Here is a 19998-nt window from a genome sequence, read left to right on the forward strand (position 1 = left end):
GTACTAATCTAATTTGTCTGTCTGGCCCTCCTGCCATACACAGCAGATGCTTGTCTCAGGATGTTATGTAACCCTGCAGGAACACTCTTTATGGACACAGAATGAGAGCGTGTAGCAAAGGAAATGAAATAAAGCCATTTCACATGATTGTCACAGCCTTTCTTTTGGATGTGATTGGATGCCGGGCTCATTCTGATCAACCAGTAAATCAACATACAGAGATCTCTCCTTCAAACTTTGAAAGGGGCGTACCATGTTGGCTTTATGAATTCAGTTGAGTTCATCTGTTGACTCAACACACTGGTGATAGAAATTGTACCAGTTGTGTAGCTCTCTCAAATGTGACTGACTGGGAAAATTAGAACAGTGCGGACTCCAACTGACCGTGTTACAAATACCCATGAGTAACAAGCTATAGCTTGCCTTTGACCTATTATTTTTTTTATTTTTTGTAAAAAGGACAGCATGATTGCCAACACAAATGACCAATATGAATTGGTACTATTTGAAATATAAAGGGATTGCAAATTATTTGAGAAAAAAATATGACGCAAAAATGTTTATTACATACTGTATACATTCTGCAGTGATGGAACGTAACCAAGTACAAATACTGTACATAAGCAGATTTTTCAGGAATCTGTCCTTTACTTCAGTCTTTATTTGTTCTGAAAGCTTCTTACTTTTACACCCTACGTTTGAAATCTGTACTTTCTATCTCTTACTTTATATAAAAAAAAAAAAAGCTTGTTGCTTTTTTCAACCTCCGCAGATGACGACACAGCATAAAAAAAAGACATAAAAGGGGAGTTAAACGTGAGATTTTGTATATAATTGACAGTAAATTGACAGTTTTAAACATTTACTCAAGTACAGGAGTTAAATAATTACTTTTACTTTTACTAGTCTTTTTTTTAACACAAGTGTCTGTACTTCTACTTAAGTACAGAGTGTGAGTACTTTTGCCACCTGTGACATTCTGTTCCTCCGAGGTTTTTTTGTTTTGTTTGTTTTTGGAATTGCATGGCGTACTTCATTAAATGCGCCTACTGGCTTTCATTGGTCCATGGGCTGTACGTTCCCCATCCCTGCATGATAGTACTTCTGGAAATATATCAATGTATCCCCACCAAATGACAGTAAATTATTTTATTTCTTTAGTAATATTTTTGGTATAATTACAATCATGATATACCAGTAGAATTACATTCATTCATTCATTCATTTTCCATACCGCTTACCCTCACTAGGGTCACGGGCGTGCTGAAGCCTATCACAGCTGACTCTGGGTGAGAGGCGGGGTACACGTTGAACTGGTCGCCAGCCAATCGAAGGCCACATATAAACAAACAACCATTCGTGCTCACATTTACACCTACGGACAATTTAGAATCTTCAATTAACTTAGCATGCATGTTTTTGGGATGTGGGAGGACACTGGAGTACCCGGAGAAAACCCACGCAGGCATGGGGAGAACATGCAGACTCCACACAGGCGATCCTCAGAACTGTGAGGCACGTATGCTAACCAGTCTCTAACAGTGTGCTGCCCCAGTATAATTTACAGTATTTATTTCATTACATGTGATTCTTTTTTATTTCTGTGCTTATCAGGGAGACATACGGTATAGTACTTGAGATAAAGTATACGAGAGTTACATGATAGTTTAAATAAGGATTGCAATCTGTTCAAAAATGTATGACTAAATTCTAATTGCATAATAAGGTGAGGAGAATTAATCGGGAAGGTGAAAAACCAAAAGCTGAACACACAACAGGTCCAAATGGGCGTGTGTGTATCATCAGTACGTAAGTAAATTTTATTTATATAGCACTTTTTTTTGTGTATACAATTACATATATAAAAAAATACAGTAAGTCAAGTCATAATGGGGCACGGTGGACGACTGGTTAGCACATCTGCCTCACAGTTCTGAGGACCGGGGTTCAAATCCTGGATCCGCCTGTGTGGAGTTTGCATGTTTTCTCCGGGCACTCCGGTTTCCTCCCACATCCCAAAAACATGCGTGGTAGGTTGATTGAGGACTCTAAATTGCCCGTAGGTGTGGATGTGAGTGCGAATGGTTCTTTGTTTCTATGTGACCTGCGATTGGCTTGGCGACCGGTTCAGGGTGTACCCTGCCTCCCGCCCGAAGATAAGCGGGAAAGAAAATGGATGGATGGATGGAAGTCATAATGGAATACTCTGAGCTCAAATGTATGGAAAGCCGTTTCAGCATTTATTCAATAACCTTGAAGCCAAGGTAAGGTTCAGATACTAGTACTATACTCGTTATCCTCACTCGTAAGGCAATAAGGCACTAGTAGAACAACTTAGGGCCCAACAGTAGAACGACTGTGTTTTACTAGTAACTTTTTCTTCACTACAGTAGAACCTTCCACAACTGTAGGAAATTTCTGCACCCTAGTAAGTAAAATTTGGTATACCAGTAGCACAAAACTGTGCACTAATTGACATCTTAGTACTACTAGTGAAGCAATAGATGTTAACTAGTAGAATTTTATAATGTCACTCATACTATGAGCATGCAGTTATCAACTAGTGCACTTTTGCCTCACTAGTAACATGTAGTTGTTCAAAACTAGTGTGCCGAAATGTCATACAGTAGAGGCGGGCAGTAGCTGAAACGAAAGCCATTTGAGCATTTGTTGGATATCCTTGATATCCACATTAAGGTCCATGTGCTAGTACACTCTTTGTCCACATGAGTGGAACAACTTTGGTGCACTAGTAAAACAACTACATGTTGCTAGTGAGGCAAAACCTCTAACTTCTACTAATACTACTAGCGACATTATAGAGTTCTACTCGTTAACAGCTTGTGCTTCACTAGTAGTATGAGTAGAGCGCAGATGCCTCACTAGCAACATGTGGTTGTCTTACTAGTATGTCAAAGTTGTCCTAGCTACTAGTGTGCAGAAATGTCCTACTGTAGTGGGAAAAAAAATGTTACTCGTACAACACAGTTGTGTTCTAATAGAAATACATTTAACTAGTGAGGCAAAATAGTGCACTAGTCACCATCTACATGCTACTAGTACTACTGGAGAAGCACTCGATGTTGACAAGTAGAAATTTATGTCACTACTAGTACTAGAAAAACACAGTTGTCAACTAGTGCCATTTTGCCTCAATAGTAACATGTAGTCGTCCTAATAGCATGCCAAGAAGTCATACTAATGGAGAGTGGCACTAGTAGTGAGTAAAAACGTTACTAGTAGGACTTGGGCATTCTACAGTGTCTACTAGTATGCCGAATTGTCCTACTAGTGAGGACAGAGAGCATACTCATACATGGAGCTTAAGGTGGACATCAAAGATACGAATCGAATAAATGCTCAAATGGCTTTAAAGCCAGCTAAAGATCGTACTAGTAGGCCAAAAGTGGCACTAGTCCGACGCTGTAAAGGTTGGACTAGTACACGCTAGTCGTTCTACTAGTGCAGTGCACTGAATTGTCTTACTTGAGGACAAAGAGCGTACGTGGACCTCAAGGATATCAAATATAAATGCTCCAACAGTTTTCCATCCAAAAGTAAATAAATATCATTCCACAGTTTGGGGGCAAGGTCGTCTATCACCTGTAGTTGAAAATCTTGTGTGAGGGACAGTAAAGGCCGTCGGCATGTTGTACATAACAAACAGGACAATACAATGACACCGCACTGGAGCCTGACCATGGAGGGCAGTGCAAGCCGGCTCCCTCAGCATACCTCGGTCCTCCGCGAGGGGAACGCGGCGCTCCGGGGCATCCCTCCGAGCAGGAGGCTGAGCAGCGCAGCCGCCAGCAGAGGCGCCCACCCCCACTTCCTCGGACAGCTCCCCCCCATGGCCGCCGCGGCGGTGCCGTGGCACCTCCGGGAGGCTGGCGTGGCAAAATGGTCCATCGAGCGGCTACTCCTCGGCCATTGCGCTCGCTCCGCCGTGCGCCGGAGCCTCTGCGGGTCCCGAGTGGGAAATGAAAGTGTATGTAGGTGTGCACTGTGCAGCTTCCCTCGCCTCTTTGCCTCTTCGCCGCGCCGCGCCGCGCCGCGGGCTTTTGGTTTCACGTTACTGCACACGGGGCAACAGGTCAGCGTCGAGACGCTCTAATTGGAACCAAACGCGCTCTGTCCATCCTGGTGGCTCCAGCACACTTCTCCAGTCTGGCTGCGGCACTAGCACGTGGCCCAAAACTTCAAACTTGGCTTTGAAGGTTTTTTTTGTGTTAATTATTATATATATTTTTTTTAATGCAACTCTCCTGCTGTTCACCAGAGATGGCAAAAATAGTCACACACGGTCTTTAAGTAGATGTAAGGATACAAACAAATGGTAAAAGTAGCAGTACTGATTGAGCTCTATTTTCAGTAAAAGTGACCTTGGAAAGACCCTGGAAAGGGAATTTTAGAAAATGTTTCTAAAAACATTATGCATGTTGGAAGATAGCTGCTGAGAACATGTGCAAAGACTATTTTGATGTTAAAAGGATGCCTTTTGAACATTTAGCAGCGAGACTGTATATGTGTTGCAGATATCAGTTCTGCCGAGTCAAAAAGAACATTTCACATATCCGTGACTACATGTTTTCTATCCACAATTGACATTTGATCTGCAAGGTCATTTTGCCAAGGACAAACGTCACTTTTGCCATTCATGTCTATCCGGTTGAATATTACAGATATCTACAATTCAGCTGCAGATCTCCACTATGTAAATGGTTATCTGACGTAATTGGAGATAGCTACAATTTGATTGTGACTAGTCATAATTGCAGTTCAATGTGTCATTAAATCACCTCAGTTCAAGATATCTACATGTCCTTTTCAGATTTCTTGAATTGTATTAACTCGTCGAAATACATTTGTAGATATCTCAAACTGGATTTACAGATACAGTGTCTACAACCCAGTTGCAGATATCCATAATTCACAAGAACTGAATTGTAGATATGTATGATGACAAACCACATGAATGGCAAAAGTGACATCATTTGTCCAAGGTGAAATGATGTTCAGATATCCAGCGTTGCCACAGTATGAATAATTAACCCACAATGCATTGCGCGGTTAACACGCCAATAAAACTGTATTCTTAATGTGTAAATAAAAACATAGCAACAATCAAATACACTTTTTACTAAGGAAAATAACAAAAATAGTGTGACGACAGTGAAATCGTGGATTTCTTTGGACTTTTATGGTACTGCACCGTCACTGTGCATTGTAAAATCAACATTCACTTCCTAATCGCTTTCTCCTATTTGCTGGAAAAAAGGGTAGTTTTGGGTAAATGCTTATGCACATTTGGACAGTTCTTTGCTTAAATTACCAGCTACAAAATACTGTTTGGTGAAAGACATTGATGATGCAAAAGTAACTATTGTTGGTTTGAAGAATAACTGGAGTCTAATTATTTTTCCGGGAAAAGTAACGTTACTTCGCTTGTTACTCAAAATGGCGGATTTTTGGAGATCTGCAGCGTTGCCGGATATCTGTCATTCAGTTTCTACTCAGCAAAATTGAACTACAGATTACAAGACACAACGCATTCGCCATGATTGGCTGGCAACCAGTCCGGGGTAACAGGCTATACTTCACTTCTTGCCCAAAGTCAGCAGGTGTAACAGATGGTCTCCTGCAAAATGTCTTGATAAACATAAGGTTGCTTTATTCTGTCAATGATAGCAATGTGTCCAGTCCCTCAGGACTGGACACATTGCTATCATTGACAGAAAAAAACAGTCGCAAACCATGATGCTACCTCCACCATACTTCACATTTGGGATGAGGTTATATGGTTAGCCTTCCCCTCACAGCATTGTGTGTTATTTTCAAGCAACTTTACATTGGTTTCGTCTGTCCACAGATTAGTTTACCAGTTGTACTGTGGTGCTCTTTTGCAAACCTAAAACATGTAACAGAGTTGTTTAGGCAGTCGCGGTTTTCTGATATGGGCAATATGGGCAGTCGCCCAGGGTGGCATCACCGTTGACAATCAGCCCAAGGTGCTCGCTTGAGGGTAGGTGTGCATGGCATATACACTTCAAACTGCTGTTTTGAGAATAAACCAAAAAAAAGATATATATCCACCAGTACCAATATCAGGGTGTACCCCGCTTCGACAGGCTCCAGCACACCCGTGACCCTAGTGAGGATAAGCGGTATGGAAAATGGATGGATGGATGGATGATGCTAAATGCTAAGCATTATATACAGGATACTTAATCCCGGGGGGTTAGGTTCCAGAACACCCCGTGATTGACAAAAGTCTGTGAAGTACTTTTATTATTTGTATATATTATATAGCTTCATGCATAAGATCAATACAAAATATGCATTTCAGGTGCCATTATTATTTTTATCCACTTGGGGTCACAATTCTACATTCTACATTGTAGTCTGTGTGACTGAATGTGTGTGGCTTTAAAAGGTGGGACTGGGCCTATTGAGTGACGTGAGTGCATGCGAATGAAGTGTAGAGTTGGCAGGGTATTAATTACTGCCATTGACGGCTGTTGAATTCAAATATCCATGTTAACATGGAGGCCTGGAAGTGAATGAGTTAATTGGCTAACTCGTTAGCCAGTTTACGTGTTGAGTTACTCCGTGTCAGTTGTGGCCATCTGTTGCTCATGAATGAATGTTATTAAGTATTTGTTATCTTACTCTTTGCTCTATAAAGTGATTGAAAGTGCATCAGCAGCTATGTCTATCCTTGAGCACTTGTGGATTGTGGAGGCAAAACAATTCGTTCTAACTAGCGGTGGTCGGCTATATTAAATTAGGTAACGATGTTTACTTTATCGTATATGTACAGTTTTGTAAGCCAGTTCTTATAGAAAGGAGCGATTGTCGTATCAAAGGTTTAGGGGTGCTCAAGCTCCCAGTCAGGCAAGATACATTTCACCATTTTTGTACATTTTGACAACAAATAACAAAACGTTTTGGGAAAGTCTGTGATGAAACCATCAAATCTAATCATGGCTATTTAAGTGTTGAGCCACAGCAAAAGCGGAATGAATTGGAATCGTAAATTAAAAATATTGTACTCCTAATTTCTGGGGGAAGATACCACAGCACCTCTACATACACATTAAAGTTTTTTGTTTTGTTTTTTCCTGCAGTAAACCAGGCCCTGCGTACCAAAAATGGACATTGGACTTTTTTTCTGGATGGAAAAATTGTCAGTTAACTCCTACCTAAATATATACATGTTTAAATGCAGCAAAAATGAGTACTGGGAATGATAATAGTGTGTTGGTAGTGAGCGGTGGAGGTTAAGAAATATGATACATATCCTGGTTTCAGCCAGGTACATACTGTACATCATATTACTGGAAGGAAGCATATTGGTCAGAGGATAGTCAGGGAGAGGTGGGAGGAATTGGATGGAAAAGATATAAATATAAAATATTACATTTCAACCAAGTACTGTATGGTTTTACACTTTTCTAAGTTTTTTTTTTTTATGAGCAATTTAGTCTTAAATCAACCTACCATGCATCTTTTTGGGATGTGGGAGGAAACCGGAGGAAACCCACGCAGGCATGGGGAGAACATGCAAACACCACACAGGCGAGGCCGGATTTAAACCCGAGTTCTCAGAACTGTGAGGCAGATGTGCTAACCAGTCGCCTACCATGCTGCATAAAAAGGATGTGTTGTTTAAATTTTGTTTTTGATCATTCAAATTTTAGGGGTGCTGGTATCCATTGTAGGGGTACATCAGCACCCCCCAAAATGGGCTAGAAATGCCTATGGCAGGGGTGTCAAACTCATTTTTGTCGCGGGCCACATCGTAGTTATGGTTTTTCTAGGAGAGCCGTTATGGCTGTGAACCCATTTGAATGTATGATTGCCTCATATTATTACATATACACAAATGGATGGATAACTACTTTTAAAATCAGAAGCTAGTAAAAACTCATTTATTTTAGAAAGAGGATCGGTAACAAACAAAATGCTTGCAATATCTCAATATTTTTAAAGGTGAAGACAATTTGAAATTTTGGTATTTAAGCAAGAAACACGAAGTGGATGCACATGATTTGGTTTCGCGGGCCACATAAAATGATGTGGCTGGCCGAATCTGGCCCCCGGGCCACCAGTTTGACACCTGTGGTCTATGGTAAACACGTTGCACTTTAGCTTCTTTTTATCAAGTGTGAAATGATCCCAAACTTTGGACATTCTTTGTCTTTTAGGTCTTTTACTCTAATTTGCACAACGTATTGCTCTGTGAGTCTAGTAACAGTCTGTGTGTAAGACTGTAGCAGCGCATCAAGCAATCTGCGATGTAAAATTACACAATCTATGATATTACAATTTTAAAAAACACCCACCATTTTCAACAGGAATAAGGATTTTCTATCTGAAGAAGAAATATATTTTAAAAGTATTTTCAAACTACGGCGGAAAATAATATATTTGAAAATTATTTGATATAAATATTTATTTTATTTTGGGTAAGTGGAAGATTGTTTCATGTACATTCTGGTGCACTAATCATTACATTCCAGAGGCTGGTAACCACAGCTGGTAGCCATGTTGGGACGGAACCATCAGTTTTCCGCGTGGTCTCGTCGAACCCTTTAGACGGTGGGACGTGCTAAAAAGGAAATAGTACTTGTCACCTGCATCAGGGGTGACTGGCCACCCAGACGAGTCCTATCCAAATTGACACGTCGGATCTGAACGCGCTTCTCGGCTCCGAGTGTGGCTAGCGATGCTTGACTGTGGCCCAATGGACTTGTTTTTCCCGGGGAGGCCATAACACGTAAGAAGAAGCGCCTGTGACATTTCCTCCTCCACGCTGTCCCGACATACAGAGCATTAGCTTCTTTAGCGGCTAGCCAGTTAACTTTAATCCCATAATCTCACTGATTGGCGTCCAAACAAGATTTGAAGTGCACGTTACTAATTTACTGCTGTGCTATTTCTTTTTTGTGACGGTGGAGTTCTAATGCAATACGTGATTTACTGACAATAGAATCTCCTCTCACGTTAAAGCTAATGTGCGACCAAAATATTGTCCCATTATTTTGAATCCAATGCTTTTTTTGTTTGTTTTTGTTTTTTTTCTTTTATAAACAAGGGCGTGTAATAATAGTGGCACTACTCAACTAAACAAACTCAAATATGACTATTGTTATTTTAAAGGTTATTTACCCCTCTCCCGGAACGTGAGAAAAAAAGAGACGTAGGAAATAATACACTGTACATTAATTGTATTCACTCTACAAGGGGCACAAGGGTTAAAGGTGAGGCAGAAATGTCCAATTTATATCCATATTTAAAAAAAAATAGTTCTAATAATATAAACTTTGATTTATATAGCGCCATTTAAGGGAACAACGCGTAACAATAACTCATGGGACTTATAGAACTCTATGTATGCTTCGGTCGCCCGAGGTAAAATTTTAAATATCATACATTCATTACGACTGTATTTCATTTGTCACACGCACCCGCACACCTTCCACCCTTAAAAATAAATGTTACAGATTTTGATGTTGCAAAAATGCACTGGAATTACACAACCGCTGGTTTCAATGTCGCCGCTCCACGAGCTGTAAAAATACGAATTACCTCCTTTTTAGCCATTTTCTTTGTTTTTGACTGTGATACCTAAATAATAAAGTAGTAAATATTAAATAAATAGTAAATCTCATTTTTAGGAACGCGTAATGCAAATGACTATCTTCAGTTGGGCACTTATTGTACCTTACACTGAACAGCTAGGTATTGGCAGCTAATCCGCTATTAACTTCCACAACTGCCAACAGCGATCCAGACTGTTTTATGCATCATCTTTAAAGAAGTACACTGATAGGGGAGGGTAGGTGTTTTTTTTTGTGAATAGTTAGTTGTTAGTTGGGTTTAGAAAAATTCCAGAACAGTGAGATGGCAAGCCTTTCACTGCATAATATGTGGAATGCACTAAATATTAGGAATACAGTGGTACCGTTACAACATACGAGTGGTTTGAGTTACAAGCTTTTGCTTGCTCAATTATGTTCCCCATGAAATACATGATTAAAGTACCACAGTAAAACCAACTTACAAAAAAACTACTCTTTACAAAAAAGTCGAAGGCTTCTTTATACTCTCGCGGGCGGCGACCGCGCTGACGTCACTGCGGCTATCCTGGACGCAGCTTGCCTTTATACTTGAGCGCAACCCACGCGCGCTGTTTTGAAAGTGTGCTGCAGTTCTCCTCCAAGTCGGGGGTGTCGCTACGGCTGATATTGGCTAGGATGCCACAGGGTGGAGTTTCCTCTGCATTTTGTGGCCATTTCCGGTAGCCGTTTTTCCTTTCCTTTCCGTAACAAGGAAAAAAGTAACAACAATGGCAACTGTGGAACAGTCTGCTAGAACAAATGGACCTCGATGACCAGATGATACGTTTAATTATGCTGCAAAATTGATCGAGAAGGCGGCGGCGTCGGTGCTATGTGGAACTGGGAGGAACGCTGATTACATCATCGCAGCATGTGACTAAAACAGACCAATCCCGAGAGATGATCTCCACGGCATTCTACGCGCAGCAACTATTTTTGCCGTGTGCGCGTCAAGCTACGCAGAGGGGCCGCATGGGCCAATTCGTCGGTCATGTGATGCAATGCGGGCATTGTCGGCCGCGTGACCGCGGGAGTATAAAGAGGCTTTAAGCATAATCTCTGCCCCGACGCTTCGCAGGGGTAATTTTTTCCCACATGAACTGTTATTGCAGAGTCATAAACCACTCTGATGAAATACAGTGGGTACGGAAAGTTTTCAAACCCCCTTTAAATGTTCAATCTTTGTTATATTGCAGCCATTTGTTAAAATCATTTAAGTTCATTTTTCCTCATTAATGTACACACAGCACCCCATATTGACAGAAAAAAAACGTAATTGTTGAAATTTTTGCTGATTTACTAAAAAAGAAAAACTGAAATATCACACATAAGTATTCAGTCCCTTTGCTCAGTATTTAGTAGAAGCACCCTTTTGGGCTAATGCAGCCAAGAGTCTTTTTGCGAATGATGTTTTTCACACCTGGATTTGGGGATCATCTGCCATTCCTCCTTTCAGATCCTCTCTAGTTTTGTCAGGTTGGATGGTGAACATTGGTGGGCAGCCATTTTCATGTCAATTGGGTTTAAGTCAGGGCTCTGGCAGGTGCCATTCAAAAACAGTCATGGAGTTGTTCTGAAGCTACTCCTTCGGTATTTTAGCTGTGTGCTTAGGGTCGGTCATTGTCTTTTTTGAAGGTGAACCTTCGGCCCAGTCTGCGGTTCTAAGCACTCTGGAGAAGGTTTTCGTCCAGGATATCCCTGGCTGCATTCATCTTTTCTTCGATTGCAAACAGTCTCCCTGTCCGTGCAGCTGAAAAACACCTCCACGGCATGATGCTGCCACCGCGATGCTTCACCGTTGGGACTGAATTGGACAGGTGATGAGCAGTACCTGGTTTTCTCCACACATGCCACTTAGAATTAAGGCCAACAATTTCTATCTTGGTCTCATCAGACCAGAGAATCTTATTTCTCACCATCTTGAAGTCCTTCAGGTGTTTTCTTTTAGCAAACTCCACGCGGGCTTTCATGTGTCTTGCACTGAGGAGAGGCTTCCGCACAGGCCACTCGACCATAAAGCCCCGACTGGCGGAGGGTTGCAGTGATAGTTGACTTTCTAGAACTTTCTCCCATCTCCTGACTGCATCTCTGGAGCTCAGCCACAGTGATCTTTGGGTTCTTCTTTACCTCTCTCACCAAGGCTCTTCTCCCCCGATTGCTCAGTTTGGCCGGACGGCCAGCTCTAGGAAGGGTTCTGATCGTCCCAAACGTCTTTCATTTCAGGATTATGGAGGCCACTGTGTTCTTAGGAACCTAAAGTGCAGCAGAATCTTTTTTGTAACCTTGGCCAGATCTGTGCCTTGCCACAATTCTGTCTCTGAGCTCTTCAGGCAGTTCCTTTGACCTCATGATTCTCATTTGCTCTGACATGCACTGTGAGCTGTAAGCTCTTATATAGACAGGGGTGTGGCTTTCCTAATCAAGTCCAATCAGTATAATGAAACACAGCTGGACTCTAATGAAGGTTTAGAACCATCTCAAGGAAGATCAGAAGAAATGGACAGCACCAGAGTTAAATATGAGTGTCAGAGCAAATGGTCTGAATACTTATGGCTGTGTGATATTTCAGTTTTTATTTTTTACTAAATCAGCAAAAATGTCAACAATTCAGTTTTTTTTCCTGTCAATATGGGGTGCTGTGTGTACATTGAGGAAAAAAAATGAACTTAAATGATTTTAACAAATGGCTGCAATATAACAAAGAGTGACAAATGTAAGGGTTCTGAAAACTTTCCGTACCCACTGTAAGTTGCTGCAATGGTAACAATGGCAAGCCAGGAGAGAAGAGTGCATAAAAGACAGAATGTCCAAGTTTCGGACCATTTTATAGTTAAAAAAGATAATAGATAATAATGTGCATTGTCTACTGCAAGGCAAAATTAACTAAGGAACCACAATAGCACATCTATGATCGCCAAAACAATGTTAGCTAATTTAAAGGTCCCATATTTTACCAAACCAACTTTTTCTAGTATTGAGGAGTTATATTTGCTCTATTGTGCCTCCTTAAACATGTGAAATATGATTTAAATCATCCACCCATTCCAGACATTTTTTCTGCCAAGGCGGCTGAAATCCAGTCATTTGAATTTTTAGAGCTTATTTACTGTATGTCACTAACGAAGATCTCCGCCTACCTCTCCACTCCCGAGCTACCGCTGTCAACATAACAAACACGTGTGCTCTCACAAGTGGGTCTTCTACATGGAGGCAACCAATCAGAGGAAAGGGCGCTGTCTTAGCCAAATATGGACAAAGCAGATACAAACTCGGTCAGACAGAAGTATCTGTCAGAGGAGCCTTTTCTGGACTCTCTTATGACAAAACCAAGGTGTTTTTTAAAAATTAAATTGACACTAAGTCCATACTAGAAAGTCAGTCTATGGCGGTCTAAATATTAAAATATAAACGTCCCATATTTAATATAGCCTACCATTGCTAGCAAGAACGTATTGTAATGCCCCTGCAAGTGGTCACAGATACAGCCACCAGTGCACTTTCAATCCCTTTATTGAATGAACGGTAACAAATTAAACGCGTAATGATAACATTGATACATGAGCTGCTACGGCCACAACCGACGCCCAGACACTCAAGACGCATACTTACTAACGATTAGCCACTTAACAGCTAGCCATCCCTTAACCTGAGCTCACAACAGCCAACTGCACTCCCATTTACTGATACCCATGTCACTCACCAGGCCGGGCTTCACATTAAAAGCGACACACACTTAAAACTCACTGATTATAGTGTGAAATGTGATATGTGTGTATATATGTAATATCTGCACCCTAACTGTTGTTTTATAATGCAAAATCATTTTTCATCCAATTAATCAATGGGATAATCGGTAGGAAAAAAAATTCTAGCAATATCCAATAGCTGCAGCCCTACTACTTACACTTTTAAAAAAATCAGTTTATTTATTTAATGTAATAGTGTCTTAAAAATCACTTACAGACGATGATTGAACAAGAACAATCCATAAGAATACATAGAGTGGAGCTTCCTGTTAGCTAAAATGAGGTAAATGAACTTCCTGTTACTACTACTTGATTTCTAGCAGATTGGACACACAGTTCATTGCTGCCCCCCACTAGTTAAGTGATGAACAGCTAAAATGGAACCAAAATACAGAGTGGTGCTTTAGCTTATATTCTTGGATAATACAGCCCAGTGCTTCTTTGGAAGTTCAAAACTTCATTTTCTCTGCCTTTTGGGGAAGCTCAATATCCTCATGTTGTCTAATGAAAACCCACTACACTCTAAATCAGTGCACAAACTGTTTTAAGCACACAATAACATCAGCTATTCAGCCACTAAGTGGTGTACCAACACAAGATATAAAAATCAGATTACAAACTCAAAACCCGTCAACATAATTGCAGAATCACAATCAATTTGTTTTTCTTTGACAACTGTTTATTATTGTTTATTTGGTATTGTTAGGTACCATACTTTTGACATCTTTTGGCTGTTTTTTTCCCCTGGGCGCCATTATTTCAACATTACAACAACACTGCATGCGTCTGCAAGAAATGTCTGAGTGGAAAATATGGACGGTGGCCCAAACAAGGCTCCCGCGCAAACATGGTTCCGGCAGAAGCAACGTTCTGGCGTAAACAAGGTTCTGGCGGAGTTTCGAGGCAGACATTTTGTGTCGACCTATTTTTATAGTCATCTTGTCCGAGCTATTCGAACACCCCCATCTTCGTCTCCGCCACCTCCAGCTCTGCTTCCTGTTGTCTCTTTAGTGCCACTGTCTCTATTCTGTACATCATGGCTGGCTTCACCACTGCCTTATATACTTTATCCTTCATCCTAGCAGAGACGCTTCTGTCACATAAAACACCTGACACCTTCCTCCACCAGTTCCAACCTGCTTGGATGAAGTCTTCACTTCCTTACCACACTCACCATTGCTCTGGACTGTTGAGCCCAAGTATGTAAAGTCCTCCACCATCGCTATCTCTTCGCCCTGAACCCTCACTCTTCCCCCTCCACCACTCTCATTCATGCACATATATTGTCTTACTTTGGCTAATCTTCATTCCTCTCCTTTCCAGTGCATGCCTCCACCTTTCTAACTGTTCCTTCACCTGCTCCCTGCTTTCAGTGCAGATCACAATGTCATCTGCGAACATCATGGTCCACAGGGATTCCAGTCTAACCTCATCTGTCCATCACCACTGCAAACAGGAAGGGGCTCAGGGCTGATCCCTGATGCAGTCCCACCTCCATAAACATGTCCTGTACTATTCTAAGATACTTCTCTGCCACTCCAGACCTCCGCATGCAGTACGACAGTTCCTCTGTAGGTACTCTCTAGGCTTTCTCTAGATCTACAGACACACAATGTACAGTCCCCTCCAAAGGTACTGGAACGGCAAGGTCAATTCCTTTTTTTTAAAAGTTCAGAATTCCAATTTTTATTTCATGGTATTTATACCTAGATGTGTTAAACAACTCAGGAGAGAGGACCTTTTGTTTGAACCCACCCACTTTTCAAGTGAGCAAAAGTGCTGGAGCATGTGACTGTGTTTCTAGTTGCTCAGGTGTTGCCTTTTAGAGTGATTGCTTCAACATTAGATCGTGCTTGTTTTTGGCTTTGTGAAAACCGCATCTGCTGTGAAGCAGCTGTTAAGACCAGAGGGCTGTCTATGGAAGAAAAGCAAACCATTTTGAAGATAGAGCAATTGCACAAATATTCGGCATAGCCAATACAACAATTTGGAATGTCCTGAAAAAGAAAGAAACTACTGGTGTACTGAGCAACAGACAGTGAACAGTTCGGCCAAGGGTATCAACAGCAGTTGATGACAGAAACATTGTGAGAGCTGTGAAGAAACACCCAAAGAAAACAGTCAGTGACATCACTGCAAACCGCCACAGGGCAGGGGTGAAGGTATCGCAATCTACTGTTCGAAGAAGACTTCGATAGAAGAAATATACAGACCATACCACAAGATGCAAACCACTCATCAGCAAAAAGAATTTGAAGGCCAGATTGGATTTTGCAAAGATGTACAGAGATGAGCCACAAACGTTTTGGAACAAAGTTTAATGGGTCGATGAGACCAAGATTAACCTCTACCAAAGTGATGGAAAGGCCATAGTATGGAGAAAGAAAGGATCTGCTTTTGATCCAAAACACACAACCTCATCTGTGAAGCATGGTAGAGGTAAGGACATGGCTTGGGCTTGCATGGCTGCTTCCGGAACGGGCTCACTCGTCTTTATTGATGATATAACTCATGATGGTAGCGGCAGAATGAATTCTGAAGTCTACAAAACCATTTTGTCTGCCAATTTACAGAAAAATGCATCTAACCCTATCAAGAGAAATGTCATCATGCATCAAGACAATTACCCAAAAAACACTGCAACACAACGAAGGACATCATCATGGGGAAAAAGTGGAAGGTCTTAGACTGACTAAGTTAATCACTGGACCTTAACCCAATAGAGCATGTATTTTAGCTCCTGAAGAAGAGACTGAAGGGAGAAACTCCCAGGAACAAACAAGAACTGAAAAAAGCTGCAGTAAAGGCTTGGAAAAACATTTCAAATGAAGAATTTAATAGTCTGGTGAAGTCAATGGGTCGCAGACTTAATGCAGTTATTGCAAGTAAGGGGTGTGCCGCCAATATAAATGTTATTCAGTTTAAGTTAATTTAATAATATCTGTTCCAGTACTTTTGCTCACTTGAAAGGTGGGTGGCTTGAAACAAAAGGTGCTCTGTCTGGAGCGGTTTAACACATCTGGATATGAATACCATGTAATAAAAGCTGGAATTCTGAACTTTTTCTCATATTCATCTTTTGATCTGAAACCCAAATGTCTTCAGTATACAACAAAAACAAAGGCAATGACCTTGCCATTCCAATACTTTTAGGAGAGACTGTACCTCCTTCTGACCTTCTCTTTACTCCTCCATCAACACCCTCAAGGCAAATAATGCATCTGTAGTACTCTTTCTAGGCATGAAACCATGCTGTTGCTCGCAAATACTCACGTCTGTCCTGAGTCTAGCCTCCACTACTCTTTCACATAACTTCATTGTGTGGCTCATCAACTTTATTCCTCAGTAGTTCCCACAGATCTGCACATCACCCTTGTTCTTAAAAATGGGCGCCAGCACACCTTTCCTCCATTCCTCAGGCATCTTCTCACCCGCTAGAATTCTGTTGTAACAAGCTAGTCAAAAACTCCACAGCCATACTTCCATACTTCCACAGGTACAGTGGGGCAAAACAGTATTTAGTCAGCCACCAATTGTGCTAGTTCTCCTACTTAAAAAGATGAGTGGCCTGTCATTTTCATCATGGGTATACCTCACCTATAAGAGACAAAATGAGGAAAAGAAAATCCAGAAAATCACATTGTCTGATTTTTAAATAATTTATTAGCAAATTATGGTAGAAAATAAGTTTTTGGTCACCTCCAAACAATCAAGATTTCTGGCTCTCACAGACCTGCAACTACTCCTTTAAGAGGCTCCTCTGTCCTCCACTCGTTACCTGTATTAATGACACCTGTTTGAACTCATTATCAGTATAAAAGATACCTGTCCACAACCTCAAACACAGTCACACTCCAAACTCCACTATTTCCAAGACCAAAGAGCTGTCAAAAAATACAAACAAAATTGTAGACCTGCAACAGGCTGGGAAGACTGAATATGGAATAGGTAAGCAGCTTGGTGTGACGAAATCAACTGTGGGAGCAATTATTAGAAAATGGAAGACATACAAGACCTCTGATAATCTCCCTCGATCTGGGGCTCCACGCAAAATCTCACCCCGTGGGGTCAAAATGATCACAAGAACTGTGAGCAAAAATCCCAGAACCCCACAGGACCTAGTGAATGACCTGCAGAGAGCTGGGACCAAAGTTACAAAGCCTACCATCATTAAAACACTACGCCGCCAGGGATGCAAATCCTGCAGTGCCAGACGTGTCCCCCTACTCAAGCCAGTACATGTCCAGGTCCGTCTGAAGTTTGCTAGAGCGCATTTGGATGATCCAGAAGATGATTGGGAGAATGTCATTTGGTCAGATGTAACCAAAATAGAAGGTTTTGTTAAAAACTCAACTTGTCGTATTTGCAGGAGAAAGAATGCTGAGTTGCATCCAAAGAACACCATTTACCTACTGTGAAGCATGGGGGTGGAAACATGTTTTGGGGCTGTTTTTCTGCAAAGGGACCAGGGCGACTGATCCGTGTAAAAGGAAAGAATGAATGGGGCTATGTATCGTGAGATTTTGAGGGAAAACCTCCTTCCATCAGCAAGGGCATTGAAGATGAAACGTGGCTGGGTCTTCCAGAATGACAATGATCCCAACCACACCGCCCGGGCAACAAAGTAGTGGCTTCGTAAGAAGCATTTCAAGGTCCTGGAGTGGCCTAGCCAGTCCCCAGATCTCAACCCCGTAGAAAATCTTTGGAGGGAGTTGAAATTCTGTGTTGCCCAGCGACAGCCCCAAAACATCATTGCTCTAGAAGAGATCTGCATGGAGGAATGGGCCAAAATACTAGCAGCAGTGTGTGAAAACCTTGTGAAGACTGACAGAAAACGTTTGACCTCTGTCATTGCCAACCAAGGGTATATAACAAAGTGTTGATGAACTTTTGTTTTTGACCAAATACTTATTTTCCACCATAATTTGCTAATACGTTCTTTTAAAAATCAGACAATGTGATTTTCTGGATTTCCCCCACCCCTCATTTTGTGTCTCATAGGTGAGGTATACCTATGATGAAAATTACCGGCCTCTCTCATCTTTTTAAGTGGGCGAACTTGCACAATTGTTTGCTGACTAAATACTTTTTTGCCCCACTGTATGTCATCAGGTCCAGTTTTTATCCATCCATTCTTTAGTGCCTTACCAAATTACCCCTTACTAATCATTGCTTCTTCCTGATCCGCCACACTTGCCTCTTCTACTCTTCCTTCTCTCATTTTCCTTATTCATCAACTCCTCAAAAGTATTATTTCCATCTATCCAGCACACTACTGGCACCAGTCAACACATTTCCATCTCTATCCTTAATCATCCTAAACTGCTGCTCATCCTTCTCATCTCTATCCCTGTCTGGCCAAGATGTATAGATCTTTTTCTCCTTCTTTAGATGATGGCATATATGTTATGACTCGATCTGATACTCTTTTCACCTCCAAGACATTATAACTCTTCCTTTAAAATAACCCCTACTGCATTTCTCTTTCCATCTACACCATGGTAAAATAATTTGAACCCTGCCCCTAAACCTCTAGCCTTACTGCCTTTCCACACTATATCAACCTTTCTCCTAATCATCATGCAAACCAACTCCCAAGCTTTTTATGTCATAGTCCCAACATTCAAAGACCCCACATTCAGTTCTAGGCTCTGTGCTTTCCTCTTCTCTTTCAGACTAAGAACCCGCTTCCCACCTCTCCTTCGTCTTCAAACCACAGTAGCTCAATTTCCACCGGCGCCCTGTACGTTAACTGGGCCAGTGGCGCACGTTGTTAACCCAGGTCACGACGGATCTGGTATGGAATTCTTTGGATGAACGCTCATATTTGTTTGGCAAAGTTTGAAGCCGGATGCCTTTCCTGACGCAACCCTCTGCATTTATCCGGGCTTGGGACCGGCCTGCAGTTCACTGGCTTGTGACACCCCATAGGGCTGCATTCATGAAATGCATGAATAATTAATGTGAAGTATTGCAGTAAAATAATTCTTCTGTAAGCTGTTGACATGCTTGAAGGCACAATATTAGCTTTGATTGACAACCGTAACATGCGTTGGTGAAACAGAAGAGTGTATCCCAAATAATGTTTGTTCTCCTCTAGGAACACCTGACTTTGGCGATATCGGGCGATATCACTGCTTCTATAAATAACTAGCTGAGGAAATGGCTAAGGAGCACAAATACAGCATGACAGAAACATTTGTACTGGCCGGATCGAATGGCCACAATGGGCAACTGTGGCACACGGCGACCACCAACTCGGTGCTAGCAGGTGACGCCTCTGGTGCCAACCACGTGTCCAGGATTGCCCGCGTGGCCTCCGATGTCAAGCACACGTGCGCTGCCTATGTGCTGGCGCTCAGGCCATGGAGCTTCAGCGCCTCGCTCACGCCGGTGGCCCTCGGAAGCGCCTTGGCCTACAAGCTGGAGGGATCAGTGGACTTGGTTGTCCTCCTGGTGTGTGCGGTGGCCGTGCTGGTAGTGCACGGTGCGGGAAACCTGGTCAACACCTACTACGACTTCTCCAAAGGCATCGACCACAAGAAGAGCGATGATAGGACTCTGGTGGACGAGATCCTTGCACCGCAGGACGTTGTCATGTTTGGAGCCTTGTTATACTCTTTGGGATG

The 19998-nt window shown here is 41.8% G+C and overlaps 2 protein-coding genes across 10 annotated transcripts in view; one reads left to right on the forward strand and one right to left on the reverse strand.

The window, feature by feature from the left end:
* mmp23ba (matrix metallopeptidase 23ba) overlaps nucleotides 1-19998 on the reverse strand; it is a 32873-nt gene that overhangs the window by 11630 nt on the left and 1245 nt on the right. Inside the window, exon 1 of one of the 2 annotated variants that reach the window (XM_061784057.1) lies at nucleotides 3736-4143. The exons of the other annotated variant lie outside the window; for it this stretch is intronic. Coding sequence (XP_061640041.1) covers nucleotides 3736-3909 — 174 coding nt within the window. The 5' untranslated portion in view covers nucleotides 3910-4143. Of the gene's footprint in view, nucleotides 1-3735; nucleotides 4144-19998 lie in introns of those variants that run through there. 2 annotated transcript variants of the gene reach the window in all.
* ubiad1 (UbiA prenyltransferase domain containing 1) overlaps nucleotides 8582-19998 on the forward strand; it is a 19646-nt gene continuing 8229 nt past the window's right edge. The window contains exons 1-5 of one of the 8 annotated variants that reach the window (XM_061784120.1): nucleotides 8582-8779; nucleotides 14452-14568; nucleotides 14743-14940; nucleotides 19045-19166; nucleotides 19470-19998. The exon at nucleotides 19470-19998 is cut by the window's right edge and continues 101 nt beyond it. In XM_061784120.1, the coding sequence (XP_061640104.1) occupies nucleotides 19532-19998 (467 nt within the window). In that variant the 5' untranslated portion in view covers nucleotides 8582-8779; nucleotides 14452-14568; nucleotides 14743-14940; nucleotides 19045-19166; nucleotides 19470-19531. The remainder of the gene's footprint in view (nucleotides 8780-14451; nucleotides 14569-14742; nucleotides 14941-19044; nucleotides 19167-19469) is intronic. The other 7 variants (XM_061784109.1, XM_061784100.1, XM_061784090.1 and 4 more) reach the window with 7 other exon arrangements.

This window comes from Phyllopteryx taeniolatus, chromosome 1 (assembly GCF_024500385.1).
Source record: "Phyllopteryx taeniolatus isolate TA_2022b chromosome 1, UOR_Ptae_1.2, whole genome shotgun sequence".
Lineage (NCBI taxonomy): Eukaryota > Metazoa > Chordata > Actinopteri > Syngnathiformes > Syngnathidae > Phyllopteryx > Phyllopteryx taeniolatus.